The sequence below is a fragment of the Scomber scombrus genome, chromosome 16 (genome assembly GCF_963691925.1).
Source record: "Scomber scombrus chromosome 16, fScoSco1.1, whole genome shotgun sequence".
In the NCBI taxonomy this organism is placed as follows: domain Eukaryota; kingdom Metazoa; phylum Chordata; class Actinopteri; order Scombriformes; family Scombridae; genus Scomber; species Scomber scombrus.
In genome coordinates this window covers 1,913,086-1,938,845 of record NC_084985.1, presented here as the reverse complement: position 1 = coordinate 1,938,845, position 25,760 = coordinate 1,913,086, and the positions used below count along the sequence as shown (strand labels likewise).

At 39.6% G+C, this 25,760-nt stretch overlaps 3 protein-coding genes and 1 gene segment (V, D, J or C); 2 read left to right on the top strand and 2 right to left on the bottom strand.

Moving 5' to 3' along the window:
* The window catches only part of vps52 (VPS52 subunit of GARP complex), a 142,486-nt gene extending 126,709 nt beyond the window's left edge, over window positions 1–15,777 (bottom strand). The window contains exons 1-20 of one of the 2 annotated variants that reach the window (XR_009927204.1): window positions 15,670–15,696; window positions 14,600–14,681; window positions 13,840–13,892; window positions 12,643–12,718; window positions 12,465–12,532; window positions 11,461–11,636; window positions 10,552–10,702; window positions 10,128–10,228; window positions 9,907–10,039; window positions 9,126–9,183; window positions 8,838–8,971; window positions 8,117–8,272; window positions 7,363–7,481; window positions 6,886–7,009; window positions 6,688–6,783; window positions 5,665–5,772; window positions 5,513–5,578; window positions 4,539–4,650; window positions 2,054–2,172; window positions 1,385–1,974 (exon numbers count right to left, since the gene is read on the bottom strand). Coding sequence is in view for 1 of the 2 variants with exons in the window: in XM_062435792.1 (XP_062291776.1) it covers window positions 1,828–1,974; window positions 2,054–2,172; window positions 4,539–4,650; window positions 5,513–5,578; window positions 5,665–5,772; window positions 6,688–6,783; window positions 6,886–7,009; window positions 7,363–7,481; window positions 8,117–8,272; window positions 8,838–8,971; window positions 9,126–9,183; window positions 9,907–10,039; window positions 10,128–10,228; window positions 10,552–10,702; window positions 11,461–11,636; window positions 12,465–12,532; window positions 12,643–12,718; window positions 13,840–13,892; window positions 14,600–14,681; window positions 15,670–15,690 (2,100 nt within the window). In the remaining variant the exon portion in view is untranslated. Of the gene's footprint in view, window positions 1–288; window positions 1,975–2,053; window positions 2,173–4,538; window positions 4,651–5,512; window positions 5,579–5,664; window positions 5,773–6,687; window positions 6,784–6,885; window positions 7,010–7,362; window positions 7,482–8,116; window positions 8,273–8,837; window positions 8,972–9,125; window positions 9,184–9,906; window positions 10,040–10,127; window positions 10,229–10,551; window positions 10,703–11,460; window positions 11,637–12,464; window positions 12,533–12,642; window positions 12,719–13,839; window positions 13,893–14,599; window positions 14,682–15,669 lie in introns of those variants that run through there. The other variant, XM_062435792.1, reaches the window with a different exon arrangement.
* Window positions 1–25,760, top strand: part of LOC133996245 (immunoglobulin kappa light chain-like) — a 630,565-nt gene that overhangs the window by 185,310 nt on the left and 419,495 nt on the right. The window lies entirely within an intron of this gene.
* LOC133996249 (Ig kappa chain V-III region MOPC 63-like) overlaps window positions 1–25,760 on the bottom strand; it is a 630,498-nt gene that overhangs the window by 187,015 nt on the left and 417,723 nt on the right.
* On the top strand, window positions 16,592–21,091 carry rps18 (ribosomal protein S18). Its single transcript, XM_062435843.1, has 6 exons — window positions 16,592–16,620; window positions 17,942–18,040; window positions 18,139–18,225; window positions 18,947–19,048; window positions 20,175–20,266; window positions 20,974–21,091. Exons 1-6 carry the CDS (start codon window positions 16,618–16,620, stop codon window positions 21,047–21,049), a joined length of 459 nt encoding a protein of 152 aa, XP_062291827.1. The 5' UTR covers window positions 16,592–16,617; the 3' UTR covers window positions 21,050–21,091.

Here is a 25,760-nt window from a genome sequence, read left to right as displayed (position 1 = left end):
GTTTCTGTGGTATTTCAGATCTAATGAGGACGAATGACAATGAAATAAAAAAAGTAAAACCCAGATCTTTGTTGTTTTCTCATCGTTCTTTGTTAGACTGGAATGATTCACACAGACAGAAGCGACATCGTGACTCTGTACGGAGAGAAAAGAGAAAAAAAACACACAAAAAAGGCACAAAGCGACTTCAAGATTCACTCAGTCAGCAGCTGAAAGACTGTTTGTTTGTCTGTTTTACCTTCCTGTCGTCCTCCCTTCCTTCCTCCCTCCTGTCCTTCCTTCCTCCCTCGTTTCCTTCCTTCTTTCCTTTCCTCCCTCGTTTCCTTCCTTCTTTCCTTTCCTCCCCTCCTTCTTTCCTCCATCTTTCATTCCTTCCTCCTTTCCTTCTCCCTTCCTCGTTTCCTTCCTTCTGCCTAGCGTCCTTTCCTCCATCTTTCATTCCTTCCTTCTCCCTTCCTCGTTTCCTTCCTTCTTCCTAGCGTCCTTTCCTCCATCTTTCATTCCTCCCTCCCTCCCTTCTTTCCTCCTTTCCTTCCTTCTTCCTCCCTCCCTCCTTTCCTTCCTTCTTCCTTCCTTCCTTCCTTGACTCTAGGACAACAGGAGGGTTAAAGAGGAAAATCTGGAGATATAATAAAGTTTTATTCAAGTCAACAAATCCCACAACTTATCAGAATGAATAATATTTTTATGGGATTTATTGAGAATAAAACAATAAAACCAAACTTATATTTCTACTGCTGACGTTCGTTGAAGCTGTTTCTCAGATTAACAGAAAAAAAAAGAAAATACACATTTTCAAGTAATATATTAGTCAGAGCGTCTCTCTCTCACTAGTGCAGTGATATAAATCAATAATTTACACTTTATTCATCTCAATCATAACAAACAATAAAGACTAAATAATAAAAACACACATTTATCATCATTCAGTGTTTCATGATCATGAAGGAAGGTTTTTTTTCTCGCTGCTTAACTGAATAAAATCAGTCGTTAATGTTCATTTTATTAATAAATAGTCAAATTTAAAGTTATAATCCTTAAGGTTTTTATTCACTGTGTTTATATTCAGTGATTAACTGTGTGTAGTTGTTATTGTTAGTGTAATAATCACACAGTATCACTGCTAATGTGAACGTTTCCTGCAGCTGCTGCTTCAGATCAGAAGAGGCTGGATTTTATTGTGAAGGAGTCACAGGAAATGCAACATACGAGCACCTGAGAGGTTCTTATAACTATAACAGGTGAGTAAAGAGAACGTCTGCACACTGTCTTCACTTCATAAATATACTTTAATATATAAACTGTTTCAAAGTTTGACTCAGTTTATATTAAAATATCTTTATTGAGCCATTAAATCAGATCTGAGCTGCTGTCATGATGTCACAACAATGGATCAGATCACGTTTCACTCGCTCTTAACGCAGCTTCAAATGTATTTTTAAACTTAATTAAATCCATTTACTTCCATTTTACAGGTTTAACTGCAGAGATGGTGTGTTGGGACTCTGAGTGCTGCTAGTTCTCATATGTCCTACGCTCACTACTGTACCTGAATGCATCCTGTAAAAACCAACCAGGATTGAAATCTGAAGGATTATAATTTAAAATCTCTCTTTTTTTTAGCACATTTCATCACTTTAGATGTTTAGTTGTTTTAATGCAGAGTGACATTGACTGTTGGTTCTTCAGCTCGTCGTCTTCACTGATCCGTGATGATGAGACTAAAGTGTTTTAATGCTTCCAGAAAAATGTCCTTCAGATGAGAGCTGCAGCTTTTACTTCCTGTTTCATGCTCCAGATTCAAACAGCGGCTCGTCTGATTGGCCGTTAGAAGTTAGGTTTGTGTTTCTTCACTTCGACCATGAGGTGATGCAGGTTGATGAGCTCGGAGCGGACGGCCAGGCTGCGGAAGCTCGGCTGGTTCAGGACCTTGTGGAAGCCGTGGTAGTACTGGATGAGCTGAGTCAGAGCGCCCTGCAGCAGGAACAGGAAGTTAACAGCACTGTGGGAGGAAAGCTATGAGGTCATGTGACTGAAACACCTGCCGACTCACCTGAATGATGCTGGTCCCGTTTTTAAAGTTGGTGAAAGATCTCATCACGTCCTGACTCATCGACTCCACCGACTGCTTCCACGTGCTGGAAAAACCTCGAATGAGCTGAGTGATCCGAGCTGCAGCAGGAAGTATTAATATAGTATTATAGTTAAAGTACTGCAGTATTATGAGTGATGTAGTATGCAGTATTATGAGTGATGTAGTATGCAGTATTACAGTAAAGTACAAGTACCTCAGACTGTACTGCAGTAGAGTACAAGTACCTCAAACTGTACTACAGTAAAGTACAAGTACCTCAAACTGTACTGCAGTAGAGTACAAGTACCTCAAACTGTACTACAGTAAAGTAAAAGTACCTCAAACTGTACTACAGTAAAGTACAAGTACCTCAAACTGTACTACAGTAAAGTACAAGTACCTCAAACTGTACTGTAGTAAAGTACAAGTACCTCAAACTTGTTCTACTGTAAAGTACTAGTACCTCAAACTGTACTACAGTGAAGTACAAGTACCTCAAACTGTACTACAGTAAAGTACAAGTACCCCAAACTGTACTACAGTAAAGTACAAGTACCTCAAACTGTACTGCAGTAAAGTACAAGTACCTCAAACTGTACTACAGTAAAGTACAAGTACCTCAAACTGTACTACAGTAAAGTACAAGTACCTCAAACTGTACTACAGTAAAGTACAAGTACCTCAAACTGTACTACAGTAAAGTATAAGTACCTCAAACTGTACTACAGTAAAGTACAAGTACCTCAAACTGTACTGCGGTAAAGTACAAGTACTTCAAACTGTACTACAGTAAAGTACAAGTACCTCAAATTGCAGTAAATGTACTTTTATCAGTGTAACAGGGTTATGTAATAAAACAGCAGCAGATAAGAAGCAGTATATTGACAGGAAACAGGAAATAGTAAACAGGAAGTGGGGAAGATGAATTCTGCAGCTTCACACTGACAGAAATGAAACAGAGAATTAAATCTGTCGATTATTCAGGAAAACAAAACTAAAGTATGAAGTGAAACCATCTGACTGAGCATCGAACCCTTCAGTCAGGATTACTGGAAACAGACAGACAGAGATCACATGACCCAAACACTATAAACTGATTCTGTTTGTTTCTAACCCAAACTAAAACATCCACTGAGTCAGAACTCTGAATCTGAATCAGTTTCACAAAGAATGAAAATATAATATGAAATTAACAGTTTGGGAATATTTTATAGAGCCGAAAAACTTTTTCTAGTTACAGTTATAACAGTTTAATACGTGACATGTGGAGCAGGATGAACTTTAAACTTTATGTTTCTGATCATTTGTCAACAGTCAGTTTGTGTCGGATAAAAGTGATAAAGATATTTTTGGAAAACAAATGAATTAGAAATCTTGTGTTAAACATTTCAAAACATAAACAATAAGAAAATTTAAATTGTTCTTAATTAAGTGCGTACTCACACTAAGCAATCGTACCGTGTCCGAGCATGTTTGCCCCTAAAATCCGGATTATTTGGCAAGTGTACCGAGCTTGAGTACGGTTCACTTCCCTGGTCCGGTACGGTTGGAAGAGGTGTGCTTAGGCTCGGTACACTTGGTCACGCATGAACACTAGGGATTCATATTTTTCCCGAAAATAACACATTTTAAATCCCTGGAATCAGTGATTTCTAAAAAGCAACACTAGCTGAGCCCTGGTCATTTCACAAGCAACACTAAATGCAACATGGAGACATTATGCATATATGGGTTCCCAATCCAACCATTTTTTGTGTATTATTTTATCATTATTAAGGCAAAAGAACTCAGTTTATGTCCATTGACATTATAATGAAAAGGCTAAAGGCTTAATATTAGTTTGCATCCAGCGTGCTGCGTGGACTTCATTACATCTGCTGCACCGCTGCTACAATTATGAAATGCTAAGTTTATTATCTGTGACTCTGTGACCCTCATAAAAGTCATATTTTACTAATCTGCATCATATAAAGTAATGAAATGTGTTAAAGTCATTTGGTGACTTCATTAAACTAAGTCTTACTGTTACTGGAGTAAAGAGTTGAATCAGGACGTCTGCTTTTACACCAGTATCTAGTACTGCATCCTACACAGGCAGGACTCAGAAGAACAAGCTGCACTTTTTAATCATCGTTGTGTTAACTGATCAGCTGTGTTGTGTTTTACCGGCACACAGCACGCCAACACACACCTGTGCATGTTTTATGAGAGTAAACTGTCTATATGTTTCTGTGCAATGTGACGGAGGCAACTGTGCTTGAGTACGGTACGGTTGGGATAATGTGAGTGCGGGCCAGCGGGGGACATCCGTGCATCAGCGCGGTACGGAACAACTGGCCCTAGTGTGAGTGCGCCCTAAAGAGATGTAGAAAGATATTTTTCTGCTCCTACAGTTAAAATTAAATAGTAAATAAATCAGTAAATTGAAGCCATGAAGAGGAAATATGAAACTCTCTCTTCTCACCTTCTTCGTTCTTCAGCCGGTCGAGTTGCCCTTTCTCCAGCAGAGCCTCGGCCTCCTTCACGAAGGCGATCATCCCCCCGAACGGAGGAGACAGAATCTCCTCGATGAACTCCTGGAAGATGAAGAGGAGGAAGACGAGGAAGAGGAGGAAGAATTTAATATAAAATCATTTGTGGTGAAGTTTCACATTAAAAGGACGAACACAGTTTATTCCTGTCGTCCTCCCGGGTCAAACTGACCCCGTCTGTTTTGACTGTTCCTTCTTTCCTTCCTTCCTTCCTTCTTTCCTCCCTCCTTCTCTATTTATTTCCTTCCTCTCTCTTTCCTCCCTTCCTTCTTTCCTTCCTCCATCCCCCTTTCTTCTTTCCTTCTGTCCTCCCATCCCCCCTTCTTTGCTTCCTTCCTTTCCTTCCTCCTTCTCTCTTTCTTTCCTCCTCCCTACCTTCTTTCCTTCCTTCCTCCTGCCTTCCTTCCTTCTTTCCTGTCCTTCCTCCCTTTCCTTCCTCCCTTCCTTCTTTCCTTGCCTCCCTTCGTTCCTCCCTCCTTTCCTCCCTCCTTTCCTTTATCCCTCCCTTCCTCCCTCCTTTCCTTCCTCCCTCCCTCCTTTCCATCCTCCCTCCTTTCCATCCTTCTTCCTCCCTTCCTTTCCTTCCTCCCTCCTTTCCATCCTTCTTCCTCCCTTCCTTTCCTTCCTTCCTCCCTTACTCTTTTCCCCTTCTCCCTCCCTCCTCCCTTCCTTCTTCCTTCCTCCCTCCCTCCTTTCCTTCCTCCCTCCCTCCCTCATTTCCTTCCTCCCTCCTTTCCATCCTTCTTCATCCCTTCCTTTCCATCCTTCTTCCTCCCTTCCTTTCCTTCCTACCTCCCTCCCTCCTTTCCTTTCCCTCCTCCCTCCCTTCCCTCCTTCCCTTCCTTCTTCCTCCCTTCCTCCCTCCCTCGAGGACAACAGGAGGGTTAATCACAAACAGGAAGTGTACCTGCGTCCTGGCCAGCAGCAGCTGTTGGAAACCTTCCACCTCTTTGCTGTCGTCTGCTGCCCTCTCCTGGTCAGAAAGCAACAGTCACACAAGTCAAACATCTGGATGATTTCTTATTGACCAGAGTTCAGAAGGAGAGTCATTGAACGCACCATGAGGACGCTGAGCAGCATGTCGTAGTTGTTGATGAGGAAGATCAGCTGATCTCTCCTGGAGGGAAACTCTGCCGCCATCTTCAGAACAAAGTTTTCCACCTCGATCTGAAAGCATATCACAGTTTGACATCACATCATCTGAAACAACTTCAACATCAACTACTGAGAGTAAAATATCTGTTACTTCAGACTAGACACAACATCTTATACTAATATATAATTAAAGATATAATTTAGAGCTAAGAGTTTGTGACATTAAGGGATTCTGTTATTGAGGAGAGGAGAATTAAAGTGTTGTATATCGTCCATTCATCAAATGTTCTCTATATTTTATATCATTTTGATTCATTTATTTTTTACAGAAAGCATAAATGTGTTTTTTATACCACAGAATGTGGCGGTGCAGTGCGGCTGGTGTTCAACCAGCCAAAGAGGGAACACGTCACTCCGCTGCTTATCGAGCTCCACCGGTTACCTGTAGCTGCTCGCATCAAGTTCAAGTCTCTCATGCTTTCCTGATTGTTGGGAATGCTCCCACCTACTTAATGCTCTTGTAAGAGCACATGTTACCCCCCGGATGCTGCATTCATCAAATGAGCATCGCCTGGCTCTGCCGGCCGTACGACCACGGCAACCCAGGTTATTCTCATCTGCAGAGCTGCCGAAAACCACCAGAGCAGGAGCCTCCATCTCTGTCTTTAAGAAGCACTTGAAGCTCCTCCTCTCTTAACTTACAACTACTTAGCAGTATTTATTTATTGTCACACTAAAGTCTCTGTTGCAATGTAGCTTGAATGTTATTCTCCCTTGTAAGTCGCTTTGGATAAAAGCGTCTAAATGTAAATGTTATAGAAGTATCAAGAAGCAGAAAGTTTTACTACCTGAGAAAATTTAACTTAAGAGTTCATCAAAAACCATCAACAGACCTCACTGCAACAACAGGTACCTGAACGCCTCGTGTGTGTGTGTGCGTGTGTGTGTCTGTGTGCGTGTGTGCATGTGTGTGTGTGTGTGTGTTACCTGCAGCTGTCCCAGCAGAGTGTTGGTTCTCTCGTTGGGAAACGTCTGGTTGATGCTGACGATGGCCGACGAGAACTCAGCGTAGCGACGGGTGATCTGAAACCATCAGACAGTGTGTGAGGATGTGTGTGTGTGTGAGGATGACTGTGTGTGTGTGTGTGTGTGTGTGTGTGTGTGTGTGTGTGTGTGTAGACGTACGTAGTGAGGTCTGGTGTCCAGTACTCCCAGTTTCTGAGGGTCTGTGTTTCGGATGCTGATGATGTTCAGCTCCAGAATCAACTCGAACCTCGGCCACAGCAGCTCTAACACAGCCTCCCAGTACCTGAGACACACACACACACACACACACACACACACACACACACACACACACACAGAGAGACACACACACACACACAGAGACACACACACACGCAAAAACACACACACACACAGAGAGACACACACACACGCACAGAGACACACGCAGAAACACACACACACACACAAACACGAACACAAACACACAGACAGACACACAGACACAGACACACACACACACACACACACACACACACACACACACACACACACACACACACACACACACACACACACACAGCTTCATTAATATCTTATATCTTGTCTCAACGAGCTCAATCAGAACCTAAACTCTGATCATCAGTCTCATCTCACTTGTCTAAAGCGGGGATGTTCCTCTTGGCTGTGATGGCTCTGAATCTCAGGATGATGTGAATACAGAGGAAGACGGCGATGCTGTCGTAGCAGTCGGACACATACGTGGACATACTCTTCTGCAGGAGACACAGATATACACATTATAACTTTATATTAAATAAAGGTAATGGAATACAATTGTTCTAAATATTACATTTACTCTGGTAACCATGGAGTTCAGGAACCTGACTGCTTTACTTCTTTCTTTCTCTCCCTCTCTCCTTCCTCCGTTAATCTTTCTTTCTTTCCTTTCTCCTCTTCCTCCTTTCTTTCTCTTCTCCCTTTATCTTTCTTCCCTTCTCCTCTATCTTTCTTTCCTTCTCCTCTTCCTCCTTTCTTTCTCTTCTCCCTTTATCTTTCTTCCCTTCTCCTCTTTCTTTCTTTCCTTCTCCTCTTGCTCCTTTCTTTCTCTTCTCCCTCCTTCATCTTTCTTCCCTTCTCCTCCTCTTCTTTCTTTCTTTGTCTTTCTTTCTCCTCCTTCATCTTTCTTCCCATCTCCTCTTTCTTTCTAGGTGGATAATATATTTTTGAATTGCTCATCTTGCCTTATTTGTTACTGAGCCATTCAACATATCTGCATCTGTTGCCGTGGTAACAACATCAGTAACTACGCTGACGACGGTGAAAATGTCTCTTATTGTTCAGACAGAGCTGAAACACACACAGTAAAGACATATATTATAATATTATTATTATTATATTTAATTGGTACCAGGAACATGCTGAGAGTTTTTCCCATGATGCTGTTGAAGAGGTCGAAGGCCGAGTTTCCCGTCACCATGAAGAAGTCGGACAGGAAGAGGAACTCTCTGCAGCCGTTATCCAGCAGAGCGTAGTGCTGACTGCGGAACAACGTCTCATACGGATACTGAAGGAGACACAGAGAGGGTTATCATCACTGTTCACTGGTCTAACCAGGCGGGGAGTTCCGGTCCTCTGAAATGAGGCCAACGCGGAAGTAACTTAAAACTGCATTCTATCAAAAGGCCACCAGGGGGCGACCGTTTTGGTGTCAAAGGGACTTCCGTCTCTATACAAGTCAATGGAGAATTCACCAACTTCTCACTTGATTTCTAACCTCAGTAAACGTTTTCAAAATGTGTTTATGGTCATATAAACACATAAAATCAGGGAGGCCAAAATGTCCCAAATGAACATCATACTGCATTGAAGAAGGCTTTAAACTAGCGATTGAGACCATAAACACATTTTGAAAACGTTTACTGAGGTTAGAAATCAAGTGAGAAGTTGGTGAATTCTCCATTGACTTGTATAGAGACGGAAGTCCTTTTGACACCAAAACGGTCGCCCCCTGGTGGCCTTTTGATAGGATGCAGTTTTAAGTTACTTCCACGTTGGCTTCATTTCAGAGGACCAGAGCTCCCCGCCTGCTCTAACCCTCTAATATAAACCCCTCATTAATGCCGTCTCACCCTGCTGTCTCCTCTCTGAGCCGTGTGAGGAACCAGGATCGGCCCTTCCAGCTCAGCAGGACTCAGTATCGCCCCCCGCTGGCCAACAGTGAAGATGGTGTTCCTGCTCTTCAGAGACGGTTTGGAGAAGAAACCTGCAGCAGCGAGTCAAGGAGGAACTTTCACAACTAACACACTGATAGATTAAATATATAACTCTGTCACAGTATCACTAATATATAGAAATATATATAAAGACATAAAGAATGACAGTATGAGTCTTTTTCTTCCTCAGAGTTTAAATGATACCTTTCTTTGCTGTGTCTTCTACTCCCATCAGATCGTCTTTATCAGCGACTTCTTCGTACTGCGCACACACACACACACACACACACACACACACACACACACACACACACACACACACACACACACACACACACACACACACAGTTAATTACACACTGACTGACCAATATATCGGCTAATAATCTTATAAATACAAAATATTTACATAAACTCTGATTATCAAACACACTGTGACACAGATATGTGTTATGGAGGTTGTGATATTTTACAGTTTAACCCTCCTGTTGTCCTCGAGTCAAGGAAGGAAGGGAGAAGGAAGGAAGGGAGGGAGGAAGAGAGGAAGGAGGAGGAAAGAAGGAAAGGAGGAAGGAAGGAAGGAAGAAAGGAAAGGAGGAAGGAAGGAGGGAAGGAAGGAAGGAAGGAAGGAAAGGAGGGAGGAAGGGAGGAAGAAAGAAGGAAAAGAGGGAGGAAGGAAGGAAAGGAGGAAGAATTAAGGAAGGAAAGGAGGGAGGAAGGAAGGACAGAAGGAAGGAAGAAAGGGGGATGGAAGAAGGAAAGAAGGAAGGGAGGAAAGAGAGAGGAAAGAAAGAAAGAGAGAAGGAAGAAAGGGAGGAAAGAAGGAATAGTCAAACGACGCGAAGGTTAATCTAATTAATATCAGCCGAGTTCAGAGTTTCTCTGTTTAGAGTCTGATATTAATTCTCTTCTACAGACGAGTGCAGCAGAACGACATAATATAAATATAACTTTGAGCTACTAGAGATAAACGTTCTGGTCTCACCTGAACTTTGAGCAGTCGGCCGCTGTACGACTTGAAGTAACTATAGTAGATTTTACTCATCGTATCAACGTACTCGTCTCTGATCTCCTTCGCTACCGTTCTCTCATTGGCTAAAAGAAACTGATAGAAAAACCTGCAGATAGACGACAAGAGGACATTTATTTATACACACATATATAATATACATTTATATTTATATATTAATCTCAGGTGCGTCTCACCTGTATTTCAGCAGCGTGTTTTGTGGGATCTGATAGTTGGTCATCGGCTTCCTGAACGAGTAAATCTTCTGAAGGATGAACTCTCGGATCTTTGACACCGCCTGAAGATCAGCAGAGTGGACGGTGAAGCAGAGGAGGAGGGGAAAATAAAAATAAAAATAGACTTTAGTACTCTTCTGGACAAGATTACAACGTTATTTATAAAAAAAGGAAAAAAGGGGTAAAAAAATAGAAAAAAAACTGCAAATAAAGACTAAAATCTAGGATCTGGAAGATAAAATACAGTTTTTAAGCGTGATGCATTCAGGTTCAGTTCTGAGTGTAGGACACCAGAGTTTTATCAGCAAACACAGAAAATCACTGCAGTTATATAAATCTAATAAAACAGATTTAAAGTATAAGCAGCGTGTTTCGTCCTGCAGACCTTCAGTTTGAGTCGGTCCACGATGTCCTGGATGTCGGAGCACGCCAGCGTCTCTCTGAAGCTCAACTCTTTGGCGAAGTTGATCTTGTTGTTGAGTTCGTGAAGCTGCTCCAGAAACTCCTGTTCTGTCACGGGGCTGTCCAGGATGGTGCTGAGAGACAGACACACAACGTTAAAGTAAGGAAAGGGCTACGAGCAGAGACACACAACATTAAGATAGAGCAGAGTGTGTGTGTGTATGTGTGTGTGTGTGTGTCTCTGTGTGTGTGTGTGTGTGTGTGTGTGTGTGTGTGTGTGTGTGTGTGTGTGTCTCTGTGTGTGTGTGTGTTTCTGTGTGTGTGTGTGTGTGTTTGTGTGTGTGTGTGTGTCTCTGTGTTTGTGTTTGTGTGTGTGTGTGTGTTTCTGTGTGTGTGTTTCTGTGTGTGTGTGTGTGTGTGTGAGTGTTTCTATAAGTGTGTGTTTCTGTGTTTGTGTCTCTTTGTGTGTTTCTGTGTTTCTGTGTGTGTGTGTGTGTGTGTGTGTGTGTGTGTGTGTGTGTGTGTGTGTGTGTGTGTGTGTGTGTGTGTGTGTGTTTGTGTGTGTGTGACAGCAGGATAAATATACGTCGCTGTTATATTCTGTGTATAATATAATCATTTCTATCACTTCTCGGCGTGAGAGCAGCTTGAAATGAGACTTCAGAGGTCTGAAATGTATTTGGTATCCATGGCAACCATTGACTTGTCTGTGTCAAGATTTGATTTCCATCATATAACAAACTGAAGGTTGTAAATTCAGATGTTTTCGGGTCGTATGCATTTACTTAACAAAGTGCAAATAACCTTAACTGTGCTAAACATCATCCTTCCCTGTGTGTAACTTCCTGTGTGTAACTTCCTGTGTGTGTGTGTTACTGTGTCTGGTACGTACGAGATCATGGTTCCAGGCACCACCAGCTCGTCCACCAGCTGGCTCAGGTGGCTTCGGACTGCCTGCCGGTTCTTCAGACGGACGTTCATGCTGACCGACTGCTGCTGCAGAGTCTGGATCTCACTGCTGATGGAGGACAAGTCGCTCTGGAAGCCGCTCAGCATCCCCTCCATGCGCTGCAGGAGGAGAAACAAGGAGACATTAAACACCTTAAATACCTTCATTAACTGCTGCTGAGGAGAGAACCAGACACTGAACACTGAGACAAGGAAGATGGAAGAAGAAGAAGAAGAAGAAGAAGAAGAAGAAGAAGAAGAAGAAGAAGAAAAAGAAGAAGAAGAAGAAGAAGAAGAAGAAGAAGAAGAAGAAGAAGAAGAAGAAGAAGAAGAAGAAGAAGAAGAAGAAGAAGAAGAAGAAGAAGAAGGAGGAGGAGGAGGAGGAGGAGGAGGAGGAGGAGGAGGAGGAGGAGGAGGAGGAGGAGGAGATAAGAAGAAGTTTAAAAGCTTTACGAGAGTTTAAAGAAGCTGATCGACATGATAACTGTTATTGGTTTCCTGTCTGTTCAGTGATTGATGAGTAGTGTATGTTGGGATGAAGATGAGGATGAGGGTGAGGATGAGGGTGAGGGTGAGGATGAAGAAGAAGGTGAGGGTGAGGATGAGGATGAAGAAGAAGGTGAGGGTGAGGATGAGGGTGAGGATGAAGGTGAGGATGAGGAAGAAGGTGAGGGTGAGGATGAAGGTGAGGGTGAGGATGAGGATGAAGATGAGGATGAAGGTGAGGGTGAGGATGAAGATGAGGGTGAGGATGAGGATGAGGATGAGGGTGAGGATGAGGGTGAGGGTGAGGATGAGGGTGAGGGTGAGGATGAGGGTGAGGGTGAGGATGAAGATGAGGACGAGGGTGAGGATGATGATGACGATGATGAGGATGAGGATGAAGATGAGGACGAGGGTGAGGGTGAAGATGACGATGAAGATGAGGATGAAGGTGTGCGGTCTCACCTCCAGTATAGAGTCACAGGCGGTGATCTGATTGTGCAGCAGAGCGATGTTCTGACTCTCTTTGATGTCTGACAGACGACAACTCAGGACAATAAACCCATCAACTCATTGATTCATCTTTAGTGTGTGTGTGTGTGTGTGTGTGTGTGTGTGTGTGTGTGTGTATCAGAGAGGATACAGTCTTTGATGGAGGCCTGTTCGATCCTCTGCAGCTCCGTCTCCACCTGTTTGGAGTACTGACGGAGATCAACGCCCTGCAGACACCAGACAGAGAAGAGAGGCATCGTCACGGTTACAGAACAGAACAATACACACCAACACACACCAATACACACTAATACACACAAATACACACCAGATCAACACCTCTTAATGAACTATGTATTGGACTACGGCTTGCAGACTTTGCAGACTTTGCAAACTTTGCACACAGCTGCCAACTCTTCTTCTTCTTCTTTCTTCTGTGTTTTTTTATCTTGTTATTTATGTGTACGAGTGTGTTGTGGTGCGAGCTGTCAAATGAATTGTCCTTCAAGGGATTAATAAAGTTTTCTTGAATCTTGAATACAGATCAGTACAGACTATTCTAAATAAGACATCCACTAGGTGGCAGTATTTGTCACCTATTTGTGCAATTTGTGTTTAAGTCTTGTCTAGAAAGTTTGTTTTGTTTTTGTTTTGTATCCTGTTGAAAGTCTACAAGTTTTTTTATTAATGATGTTTGTTGACCGTCTGAATGTTATGAGTATAGATATATGACAACACATTTCCCCCCTAGAGACAATAAAGAATCAATCTGAATCTGACTAATAAACACCCATATCTATATACTTATTGTGCTTTTATTCTGGGTTGTAGCAATGCTGAAGGTGTGTTTCTATGTATTCTCTTTGTGTCCTGTATCGCTGCTTCGACATTTTAAACGTCTGCTCGGGGATTAATAAAGTAATCTATCTATCCATCCATCCATCCATCTAATACAGACTAGGACTGAGTGATATGACCAAACTCTTGTATCACTCAGCAAGTGTTTAACAGGGTTTCTGCAGGTTTGAACAAGTTACATTTTTGAGGAGACTTTTTAAGGAGAATCACAGTCTCTGAATTACTTTCAAAGTAACAAAAATATCTGATGTGATCTTGAGTGTGACATCAGTGCTTTCACACCAAGTTTGCATCATTTGAGGGACTTCTTGCAGATGATGCACACTAAACCACATGGAAACTAAAGAAGTAGTGTGACATCTCTGGCTCGTTTATAATCATCACAGCTAGATACATTTCAGTATTTCATCAACAGCTTGTTAAACTCTGACTGAACTTCCTTCTCTCTCAGATCTGAACAACAAGCTGCTCTCTGAGGTTGTTTTCTCACCGTTTTCAGAGCCTCTTTCACCAGGTCGTCCTCCAGGTTCGCCTGAATGTGAACTGCAGAGAACAGAGAATACAAACAGCTGCTCGGTTATATCTCTGTTACACTGAAGAACAACTGAGACTGTGAATGTTTCTGTTTGTTTCCTTCATGCAGGAAGTTTATCAGGACTCACATATCAATTATAATTACATTCATATGCAGCTACAGTCCATTAGAAATCTGAATCTGTGCTTTTTGAAGCAAATATTAAGCTTGTCTTGTTTAATCTTTTCCTTTAGACACAGCAACGTTTTCAGTGTTGTGTTATTATAATACTCACATGTGGCGACTAAGAACTAAAACTTCACTCCTGGTCAAAATATTCTAGTATTTTAGTGAACAAAAAATGACTGAAAACGTCTGGATTAAAGAATATCTGGGCTTCAAATAAAGATTATTGTCATTACTGATTCATCTGCAGACTTTCTTCATTAGTTCTTTAGTCTGTGAAAATATTTAAAGTGGTGAAAAATGTTGATCACATCGTTTTAAAGAGTTCAAAACTTCCAAGATGTTTCATTTACTTTCATATATGATAAAGATAAAGCAGAAAGTCTTCATATTCAGGAAGCTGGAAGCAGCAAATGTTTCTAATCTTTCCTTTAAAAATGACTGAAATGATATTTTTCAACCTACTAATATAATAATATGAGAAACATGAATCCTGATATAGTGTCAGAGAGTCAGATTATAGACGTTATGAGGATGAACGCTGCCTTACTGTCCACTTCATCCAGGATGAACTCATCAGTAGTGAGGTCCAGCTCTCCCAGGTTCAGGTTTGGGATTTCTCCGTCAGTCGTCTGGACAAAAACAAACAATTAACAAAAGCTAACAGCCATTTTTCATATAATGTCTGTACAGCAGGGTTATTATAGTTTAGAAATGTTCGTTAGTTTTTATTCCAGTTTAGTTTTAGTGAGTTTAACAAGTGATGAAGTAGTTTTAGTTTAGTGTTTATGTAGTTGTAGTCTTAGTTTTTATAGTGTTTCAGGTATCAGGAGGAAAGCCTCGATTAGTAGAAGCTGTAAAGGATGAAATAATGCTGACACTGAGGTCAAATAAGCTGTGTTTGTTTATCTCAACAAGTCAAACTGAAACACAATACAGTAAAAATTGAGAAAATGAAAAGAAAACTAAAACTAAGATCATTTTATCTGATGATTTTCACTTTAGTTTTAGTTAGTTTTGCTTTGTTCATTCTAGTTTTTATTTAGGTTTCCTTTTTTACAAAACTGTCATCATTCATTTCAGTTAACTAAATTATTTTTTCACAGCTAGTTTTAGTTTTAGTGAACTACAATAACCCTGATTCCCAGTTTATCATCACAGAGTCTGATGAGTTTGACATCTGCAGCTGAACAATATGATCTAAATATGACGTAACATGGTAACATAGCAACACAGACTAATGCAGATTGATTAATTATCTTAATTTCTAGTTTTATTTTAATCATGTCAACATTGGTGACGTTACACTTTTAATGCCACCACCTAACCTGAGCTTGTTTTGACAGCATGCTAACAGCTAACAGCGGCTACAAACAGCATAAATAAACTCATTTTAAACACATTTATCTGCAAGAATCGATGCATAATGAATACATATTAAACCTATACAACTATTAAAGAATAATCAGTATGATGATGTATCTGAATACTCCTCAGTGCATTGATTAAGCCCTGTGTCTGCTCTGCTAACAGGAAGCAGCAGCAGTAAAAACAACAAACATTAAACACATTTGTAGTTTTTTAACAATGTTTAAAAACACAACTCTTTAATTAAATCACCTCATCCTGTAAATACGCCATAGCGACTTCTGTTGGGTTCCAGCTGTGTTTACATCGCTGCCAGCTTCAACCACAGCTACTGCTAGCTCCGCCATCACTGCTAACGTTTAGTAAAGAACTACAGAACGAACAATGGTTCCGCCTCGTTTCACCCGGAAGGATTAAAGAGACATAAAGTAAGAATCTGTTAATGTGTTAATTTATGTCTTTAATATAAATATATGATATGTTTGATTTTTTTTAAGGTTTAAAATAGTAAGTTAAAATGTGTTTAATAAAAACGTTTAATTAAAAGAAACTACAACACGAACAAAGGTTCCGCTTCGTCTTCACCCGGACGGATTAACTAAATATAAAACGTTTTATTTTTATTCAATGTTCAAACAAAAATGACTTTTAATTGTTTTGTTTTTTGCTTTATTTTGTTATTCTTGTTTTTAGCTCCTTTTTTTGCTTGTATTGTTTTTTATTCTTCTTTTTTATGTTATGTCGTTATGCTGTGTTACAATGTTTAAAAAAAATAATACAAAAATATGTTAACTTATGTCTTCAATATAAATGAATGATATGTTTATTTATTTAAAACAATAAGTAAATTATGTATTTTTCTTCTTGTCGGACATATCTAAAGTAAAGGGTGAGTTCCGGTGTTATGTCGAATTCTGTAACCTGTTGAATTATGTTCACGTGCTGGTAAAAGTGTGTTTCCCGCGGTTACTGTTGGGTGTAACAAATAAAACAGGTTGTGTTTACAGCTGTGTTAAAGTTAAACACACTATAATATAACTTGTTACGGTTAAATACACAGTTTAATGCAGATTAAGGTAAAATAAAGAGGTACTAAATTACACGATAACACATTTACACACAACACCACCCAGTTATCGGCGCCTTCAAACTCTCGCGAGATCGAATCAGCTTCCTCTTCGCACGGAACCTACTTCCAAGATGGTGGGTGAATATTTTCTATCTACCGGGAACCCTTTAGAAATCCGCAATCATCCAAGTTTAACGTTACTCTTTTCCTACTTTTAAAGGTTTATCGAGTCTATCAGAGTGTATGTGAGCGGTGTGATGTTGAATTGTTGGTAGATTAATATTAGAAATAAGATAAATTAACACCAACTGTCAGCGCTGCCCTGAGCTGAGCTGTATGGGCTAAATGTGGCTAACTAGCGCCCAAAACACTGAATTAACGCTGTTTTTATGCCTTTAAACTAAAACGTAGATATAACCAGTTAATTTTTGGGTCAACTGACTAGTTTTATTGTTACCAGCATCACCAGTTATCTTTAAAATGCTTTTAAATGTGAAGCAGCTCGGTTGAGAAGCTAACGAGGGTTTCAGCATGTAGCGTGTGAAGAAGCGTGGACAGAAACGTGTTTAATACATTAAATAGATACACAGAAAGATTATATTTAAGTATATGTTTGCAGACAGGTTGTTATTTATGTAAAAGTGTCGGAAAAGTTAATATAATGGTGTTTAAAGCAACAAGAGTCTTAATACTGGAGTCACAAGTCTTAGCTGCAGGTTTTATAATGGTTTAAATGGAAAGCATGCTCTTAGTTTATTACACAGTCATCATAAAGTAGATGATCAGCTTCTATTGAGCTTCATCAGTGTGAGTTAGTCATATCAAGTGATATCTGACACATTTACAGTCTTTTTAGCATCAGATTCCCTCTTAGTGTTTCCTGTTGAGCTGTGGTGGAAGTATAGTAACAAAAAGACTTTGATACTAAAAACACTGTAACGTTGAAACATAGAAGATGAAGATTTCACTCATTCAGACGACTGAAGCTTCATATTAGGATCTTTGACTCTTAATGTTTTTTAGTGAGTTTTATCTGCAGAGACTCAGCGGCTCTCTGAAGGTAGAAAATCAATGTAGTACCTGCAGGATTCAGGAGGGAAGATCACAAGTTTTATCTTCAGATCGACTTTTAAACACATTTTTGAATAGTAAATGCATTATGAAGGGATCTTCTAATGGTCAGTGTGAATAGGAGAAATGATTACAGCAAGAAAAACTTCCTTAAAAGATCTGCTTTGTGCAAAGCTGTAAAGTTTTGAGCAGCTTTTAGAAATAAACCTGTCAGAATAAAGCCTTTAGAGCAGATGTTTGTCTATTAAAACATTAACTAACACATCTTTGCTTTCTTAGTATGAATTATTACCACTTTGGCTTAAATACATATATCTGATAACTGTCTCTTATGATTCCTTCACTCAGACTGTTATTAACTTGTTCTTCTTCTGTTGTTTTCAGTCTCTGGTCATCCCTGAGAAGTTCCAGCACATTCTTCGTGTTCTCAACACGAACATCGATGGACGAAGGAAGATCGCCTTCGCCATCACTGCCATTAAGGTAGCGGCTGCGTGACCTCACAGAGCAGATGTGTTTATAACTGTCTGATGTTAGACGTGTTATTATTATCTTTACTAACGTGTCCGTCTGTGTCTCAGGGTGTTGGCAGACGTTACGCTCATGTTGTCCTGAGGAAGGCCGACATCGACCTCAGCAAGAGGGCCGGAGAGCTGACTGAGGAGGAGGTGAGAGAGCAGAGACCCGTACACCCCTTACCCCTACACCCCTTACCCGTACACCCCTTACCCTAACTGTCTGTAGAGTCACTGAGACAGTCAGAGTGGGAACCGTGAGACCTTCTCAGCTTTAGTTTAAGTTAGAAGAACATGAGTATTATTAAAATTAATACTTTTGTACATTACACATTACATTTTATTTCATTTACTATTTCTATTTCACTTTTTTAGTATGTATAGTTACTGTATTTAGTATATCGTAGTATATGTATCGTCACTATGTGTCCGTGTAATGCTGCTACACTGTAATCTCCCAGCTTGGGATCAATTAAGTATCTATCCATCCATCTATCCATCTATCTATCATCTATTATATCAGGAATATCAGTATTTTAGGGGTTTTTCTTTCACTGTAACTTTATTGACTGAAACAAACTTCTGCATAAATATCTTTATTCTTTTCTTTCTGTTTGTTGTCACATTGATTTAAACGTTAAAACCTTCAGATGTTGTGATTATTATCCTGCTATCCAGCTTTTACTCTATTTTGCATGAATCATAAGACAGTGTCATAATGAATAAATTACCTCACTTAATTTAAGATTTTTATGCCCTAACTGAGTGAATTAATAACAGTTTGGTAAGATAACTTTAATCTATGTTGTGTTGTTTTTAAAGTGAAGGTGTGGTTTTGTACCCGTTGAGCTCACAGCTGTTTATTATTGTTCAGGTGGAGCGAGTTGTGACCATCATGCAGAATCCTCGCCAGTACAAAATCCCAGACTGGTTCCTCAACAGGCAGAAAGACGTGAAGGATGGAAAATACAGCCAGGTGAGAAAGAGAGAGAGAGAATACACTATATATATATAATACACTCTACTATCAGACAGGAGAGAGAGGAGCGGTCTGTAACGTTGGAGACTGGAGACTGAAAGATGGTTAAAACATGACATCATTATCATCGTTATTCTATAATATGAAGCTTAATGTTAATTTAATTCTGCATCATTAAAGAGTTTCACTGTGTTTAAAAACAGCTGAAAGTTGATTTATATTCAGAATCTAAATAACAGTATGATTTGAACTCACTGATTGGCTCGTTGGTCTTTTGGGACCCTGCCTTCATCCTTCATCCCTCCTCCTCTTCCTCTTCCGCCAAAATCAGGACAAACATGATTAAAGACTCAGAGAATAAAACATCTGATAGAAAACAGAATCACAGCTAACAGTTACTTTCTCTTATAGTTTGTTTTTGGTTTATAAAATATCAGAAAATGGTGAAAAATGTGGAACTGTTAAGATTGAGATTCAGTTTACTATAAAATATTCACATGTCAGAATCTGGAATCACTTATTTATTTTAATATCAGGTGTTTTGTAGGTTTTTCAGCCTTTTAATGAGTAAAAACTGAACCTGCTTAAAATGTGTTGAGTTTGGATTTGAGACATTTTATAATCTGCAGACTTTAATTCAACCTTAAAATCAGTTTAGAACATTTTGAGTCTTTTTAAGAAGAAAACGTCCAAATTCTCTGATTCCAGCTTCAGATGTGAGAATATTTTAACTTTGATTTGGTCGACTGATTAAAGACGAGTTTTTATCTTCAGGTTTTAAACTGTTGGGATTAAATATTTAAAACTTTGAGAAACAGATTTAATTTAATAATTTATTGATTGTGATTTTAATCAACAATAATAAAATGATTAGTTGCAGTTCTGCTTGATTTGAGCAGCCAGAAACATCAAATCATTTCAGCTGATGAGCAGGATTTATTATCTTCAGTTTATCCTGTTATTGGTTCTGGTTATTGATGATTTATTGGTTATTAATGGTTCTGGTTATTGGTTATTAATGATTGGTCATTAATGGGTCTGGTTCTGGTTATTGATGATTTATTGGTTATTAACGGGTCTGGTTCTGGTTATTGGTTATTAACGGGTCTGGTTCTGGTTTCAGGTTCTCGCTAACGGTCTGGACAACAAGCTGAGAGAAGATCTGGAGAGGCTGAAGAAGATCAGAGCTCATCGTGGTCTGAGACACTTCTGGGGGTAAAAACTCATAAATACTAATAACTGATAATCAATAACTGAGTTAAACAGTTCAGCTGGAACACAAGATTAATGCTGATGTTTGAAGTTTAAACATTTAGTCAGATTTATTTAATAATTGCATCATTTTTATAACAATACTATAAATATTATTTCTGCAGGTCTTTAAAAACATGAATTTATGTTTCTTATAAAAAGCCTGAGAAGATATTTAAGTAGTAAAATCTCCATTTCTAATGTTTATAATCTTTTATATTCATATATTTTTAACATGTTTTACTTATGATTAATAATTAGTTATAATATTAGTTACGATTGTTATAAACTGTCAGGAAGGTTCAATTTACACCAGTTAAATAAATAAATTGTGTTTCTGTGTTTAAATGTTGAAGTGAAGCTCAGAAACCTTCAATATGAATATTTGTTAGTTTTCAGTGACACTAAATAACTTTTAGTTTTTAAATTGTTCAGATAAAACAAAACATTTAAATTAAGTGTTAAATTATTTCTATTTATTGGTGTTTTAACAGAATATTTTGTTGTTAAAATAATAGTTTAAATAACTTTTAGTAGCTGTTTATAGTAGTTTTCACACAGAATACGATCAGATTATTAAACGTGATGTTCTTGCTGAATTATGGTTAAAAATCTTAAAGTATATTACCTTATTTATTAACGTTTCCTCTTCTATTCTTCTTCTCTTCCAGTCTGCGTGTGCGCGGTCAGCACACTAAGACCACCGGCCGTCGCGGTCGCACCGTTGGTGTGTCCAAGAAGAAGTAAACTCTGCTTCATTTTGTTTCAATAAACAGTTCACACACAAAACCTCTGTCCAGATGTTTGATTCTTTATAAGATGTGTTTCATATATAACTGTTGATTTAAAGGTTTAAATGTTGCCAGTTTAATGTTAAACGTTGCTCACAGAAGGAAAATAATGTTGGAGTATAGTTTATGAGTTATAATACTAAGAATACTTATAATGTTCCTTCCTAACATGCTGTGAGAGACGGAGGACAGTTTATTTCTGAGTTACAGAAGTCGTGAAGGTAACTATTTATAAAACATCATTTTACTGTGACTAAAACAAATCTACAAATAAATAAACTTATAAAGAAACCAGGGTCTTGTTCCATAAAGCAGGCTCAGAAAAGCAGCGCTTATTGTTGAACACCTGACTTGAATAAATGAGATCAGGTTAAAGTGGTTCCATAAAGGCTGATCCACGCTCACCCAATCACACTAATTGAAGACAGGCTCGAGTATTCAGACTCATCATGAGCAGCCCATGATGTCGAACACAGATCAAACAGATTCACAATGACTAAATCCACCACAGAGCAGCAGCAGTCTGCAGCACACCCTTCTGCTGGAGACATATGAAGAATTTAAACATAAAAAAACAATAAATAAAATCCAAGAGAGAGGCTGGCAGGAAATAGCTGATGGATTGATTGGGTCTGATCTGTCTCTGAAGGTTTGCTCTTGTTGCAGCTCTGTCATGTTCAAGCTCCTCACCATGACTAATGGCGCTTTTCCACTACACAGTTCCAGCTCACCTCGCCTCGGTACGGTACCAGAACAGACCTTTTCCATTACAAAAAAGTACCTACTCAACGTGGGCGGGGTTGTCCTACCACGGCTCCGTGAAACTGCCGTGACTTTGTTTTATACGTGACACAAACACATAACCAATGGAGGACATGGAGGCGATGGTGTACTTGCTGCTGTATGAGGCTTTCTGTCTTCCTTCCTTCCTTCCTTCCTTCCTTCCTTCCTTCCTTCCTTCCTTCCTTCCTTCCTTCCTTCCTTCCTTCCTTCCTTCCTTCCTTCCTTCCTTCCTTCCTTCCTGCTGCTGTATGAGGCTTTCTGTCTCACACAAAGCAAGAGAAGAGAAACTAATCTCTGTAACGCTGTTGTTGGTATTTAAAAATGCTGGGTTTGATTCTTGTGTGGGACGGATCATGACTCTTCCAGTGACTCTCTGACCAATCAGTGGCCGGCAGTCTGTTGACGTCACATTTAGTATCAGCTCGGCTCGCTTGGAACCTCGGCAGAGCAGATACTAAAAAAGTACCAGGTACCAGGTACTATCCCTGATGGAGACGCAGAAAAACAACCGAGTAGAGTCGAGTCGTGCTGGAACTGTATAATGGAAAAGCTCCATAACAGAGACACAGAGCATGGGTTGAGCCGTTATATAGACTGGACCTTAATCAGTTAACAGATAAAGAGAAACATCTAGACATGCATCCACTAAACACGTCTTAGTTGACTTTTTAGACATTATATTAAACGTCATGGGCTGCTCATGAATGTCGTGCAGATGCAATTAGTCTGAATACTCGAGCCTGTGTTGAATTAGTTTGATTGCATGAACGTGGATCTTCAGTCTGATCTCATTTGTTAAGCTCATTCAAGTCAGGTGTTCAACAATAAGAGACGCTGTTCTGAGCGGAGTCCTGACAGGAAGTTTAATGTCTGAACTTAAAGGAAAGGTTCACATACCTTCAAGTGTTTTAACCTTCGTGTCGTCCTCCCGGGTCAAATTGACCCCGTCTGTTTTGACTGTTCCTTCTTTCCTTCCTTTCTTCCATCTGTCCTTCCTCCCTCCCTCCTTCTCTTTTGTTCCTTCCTTCCTTCCTCCCCATTACCTTCTTTCTTTCCTCTGTCCTTCTTTCCTTCCTTCCTCTTTTCCTTTCTCCCTCCCTCCCTCCCTCCCTCCCTCCTTCCTTCTTTCCTCCCTCCTACCTTTCTTCCTTTCCTCCCTCCCTTCCTTCGTTCCTCCCTCCCTCCCTTCCCTCTTCCTCCCTCTCTCCCTTCCTCCCTCCTTTCTTCCTTCCCCCCTCCGTTCCTCCTCCCTTCCTTCCTTCCTCCCTTCCTTCCTTCCTCCCTTAGGAGGGTTAATAGCTGTATTTAATTTGAAGATATGGAACTAGTATAGAAATACAAGCCTTTAACTGCTTAAACACATTTTTACTGTAAATCTGAATTAAGAGCTAAATATTCCACTTTATCTGAGTTAATGAAGCTTCAGGGAGACAGGAGTTTACTGTTACCATGGTTACAGTGTCACTTTGCTTAAAGCTCAATATTTCATAGAGGCTTATTGTTCACAGACTTTAACCCTCCTGTTGTCCTCAAGTCAAGGAAAGAAGGAAGGGAGGAAGAAGGAAGGAAGGAAAAGAGGAAGGGAGGAAAGAAGGAAGGTATGGGGGAGGAAAGAAAGAGAAAGGGGAAGGAAGGAAGAAAGGGGGATGGAGGAAGGAAGGGAAGGAAAGAAGGAAGGAGGGAGGAAGGGAGGAAAGGAAGGATGGAGGGAAAGGAGGGGGGGAGGGAGAAAGGAAAGGAGGAAGGAAGGAAAGAAGGACAGGAAAGAAGGAAGGGGGGGAGGAAAGAAAGAGAAGGAGGAAGGAAAGAAGGAGGGAGGAAGGAAGGACAGAAGGAAGGAAGAAAGTGGGATGGAGGAAGGAAAGGAAGGAGGGAAGGAAAGAAGGAGGAAAGAAGGAAGGAGGGAGGGAAAATGGAAAAGGGAAAAGAGGAAAGGAGGAAGGAAGGAAAGAAGGACAGGAAAGAAGGAAGGGAGGAAGGAAAGGAAGGAGGGAAGGAAAGAAGGAACAGTCAAAACAGACGGGATCAATTTGACCCGGGAGGACGACACGAAGGTTAATAAAACAATCATTAAAATTCAGACTTTTATAAAGTTGAAGATAATTTTTAGGTAATTTTCAAATAAATGAGGAGACGATATTTCACACCACACATCTGGTCGCAGGTTTATTTTTTTGCTGCATTTGCTGACAGAATAAATCATCACCCAACAAAGCAAAGAGAGAGAGAGAGAAATGTTGCAGGAATCTTAATATACAAATATTAAAATCAATCATAAAAACTGAGGTAAGGTAGGAAAGAATCATGGCTGCAGGAAATATTAAAGTGCGTACACAGAAGTGGAGCAAAGAGAGGAGAGAGTTCAGGTTTATGGCTTTAAGAGTTGGTAACACCCTGTTAATCATATACAGTCAAAACTAAAACATGCAAATATCACCCAAAAAAACCCAAAACTTTATATATTAAAATTAAACAAGAGGTAAAAATAAACCCTGTGGTATGTTTAACCCTCCTGTTGTCCTCCAGTCAAGGAAGGGAGGAAGGAAAGGAAGGAGGGAGAAAGGAGGAAGGAAGGAGGGAGGAACGAAATAGAGAAGGGAGGAAGGAAGGTTGGACAGAAGGAAGGAAGAAATGGGGATGGAGGAAGGAAAGAGAGAGGAAGGAACGAAAGAGAGGAGTAGGGAGGGAGGAAGGACAGACGAAAGGAAGGAAGGAGGGAACGAAAGAGAGAAGGAGGGAGGGAGGAAGGAAGGAAGAATAGGGGATGGAGGGAGGAAAGAAGGAAGGGAGAAGGAGGGAGGAAAGAATGAAAGAGAGAAGGAGGGAGGGAGGAAGGACAGACGAAAGGAAGGAAGGAGGGAATGAAAGAGAGAAGGAGGGAGGGAGGAAAGGGACAGAAGGAAGGAAGGAAAGGAGGGAGGGAGGAAGGAAGGAAAGAAGAAACAGTTAAAACAGACGGGGTGAATTTGACCAGGGAGGACAACCTGAAGTTTAAAGGAGAAACACAGGAAGTCAGACGAGTGTTACAGCTACATTATTAAAGACTGAAGATTAATAAAATATGGCAGAAAAAATGCAATAAAGTTAAAAGGAAATAAAAACCAGCAACAGATGATTTAATAAATGAACATTAATGAACTCTGAGAACTGTATTCTAGAGTAATAAAGTTTGAGTGTATGCAGCAGATGATAAAAGCTAAACAGTGATAAAAACATCGTACACAAAACGCTGAATTAATGATTTTTTTTTTAGTGCCAAGCTGTCGCACACTGATCCTGTTAGATATATATATATATAAAATAAAATAAAAAACAAGAAAGCAGCAAAGAGCTTCAGTCACATGAGAACTTAAATTATATTAAAACATTCTTAAATAACGACTGAAATAAAATTAGGACCACATTTTAAAACGTTTTTTACAACCGGATGATTTCACACAAACTGATGGGGGTTTTTTTTCTCTGTAATTTAAATTTTTTTTTTTTTTTTTAAGTGTTAAAAATGATCGGTAACAAACTTCTGTAAAGTCCGAAGTGTGAAATATTTTGGTCATTTCTGTGAGACTTTTTTTTTTTTAAACCAGGAAATGAAAAAAAAAGGGGAAAATTGACCCAAAAATTAAAAAAACACTCATGAGTCAAAAATACGACTTGTTGTACGAATTTCTATTATTTTGTCAAAATTTTTACTAAAAACATTTTATGTAGAATTTTGCGCCTTTAAACAAAAATTCTTCGCTAATAACTTTTACGAACTATCTAAAAATTACAAATATTTAATTTACACAAAATGTCGTAATTTTTTACTTTTACTAGTTTTCTGTTGTATCGTAAGTATTTTATCATTTTTAACCTTTTAAGCAAGTTTTATTTCTATTACTGGC

Excerpts from the sequence above, each read along its gene's own strand:
- rps18 (XM_062435843.1), top strand. Across the intron at positions 19,049-20,174 it reads AGGATGGAAAATACAGCCAG|GTTCTCGCTAACGGTCTGGA; the intron begins GTGAGAAAGAGA and ends TTCTGGTTTCAG. Across the intron at positions 20,267-20,973 it reads GGTCTGAGACACTTCTGGGG|TCTGCGTGTGCGCGGTCAGC; the intron begins GTAAAAACTCAT and ends CTTCTCTTCCAG.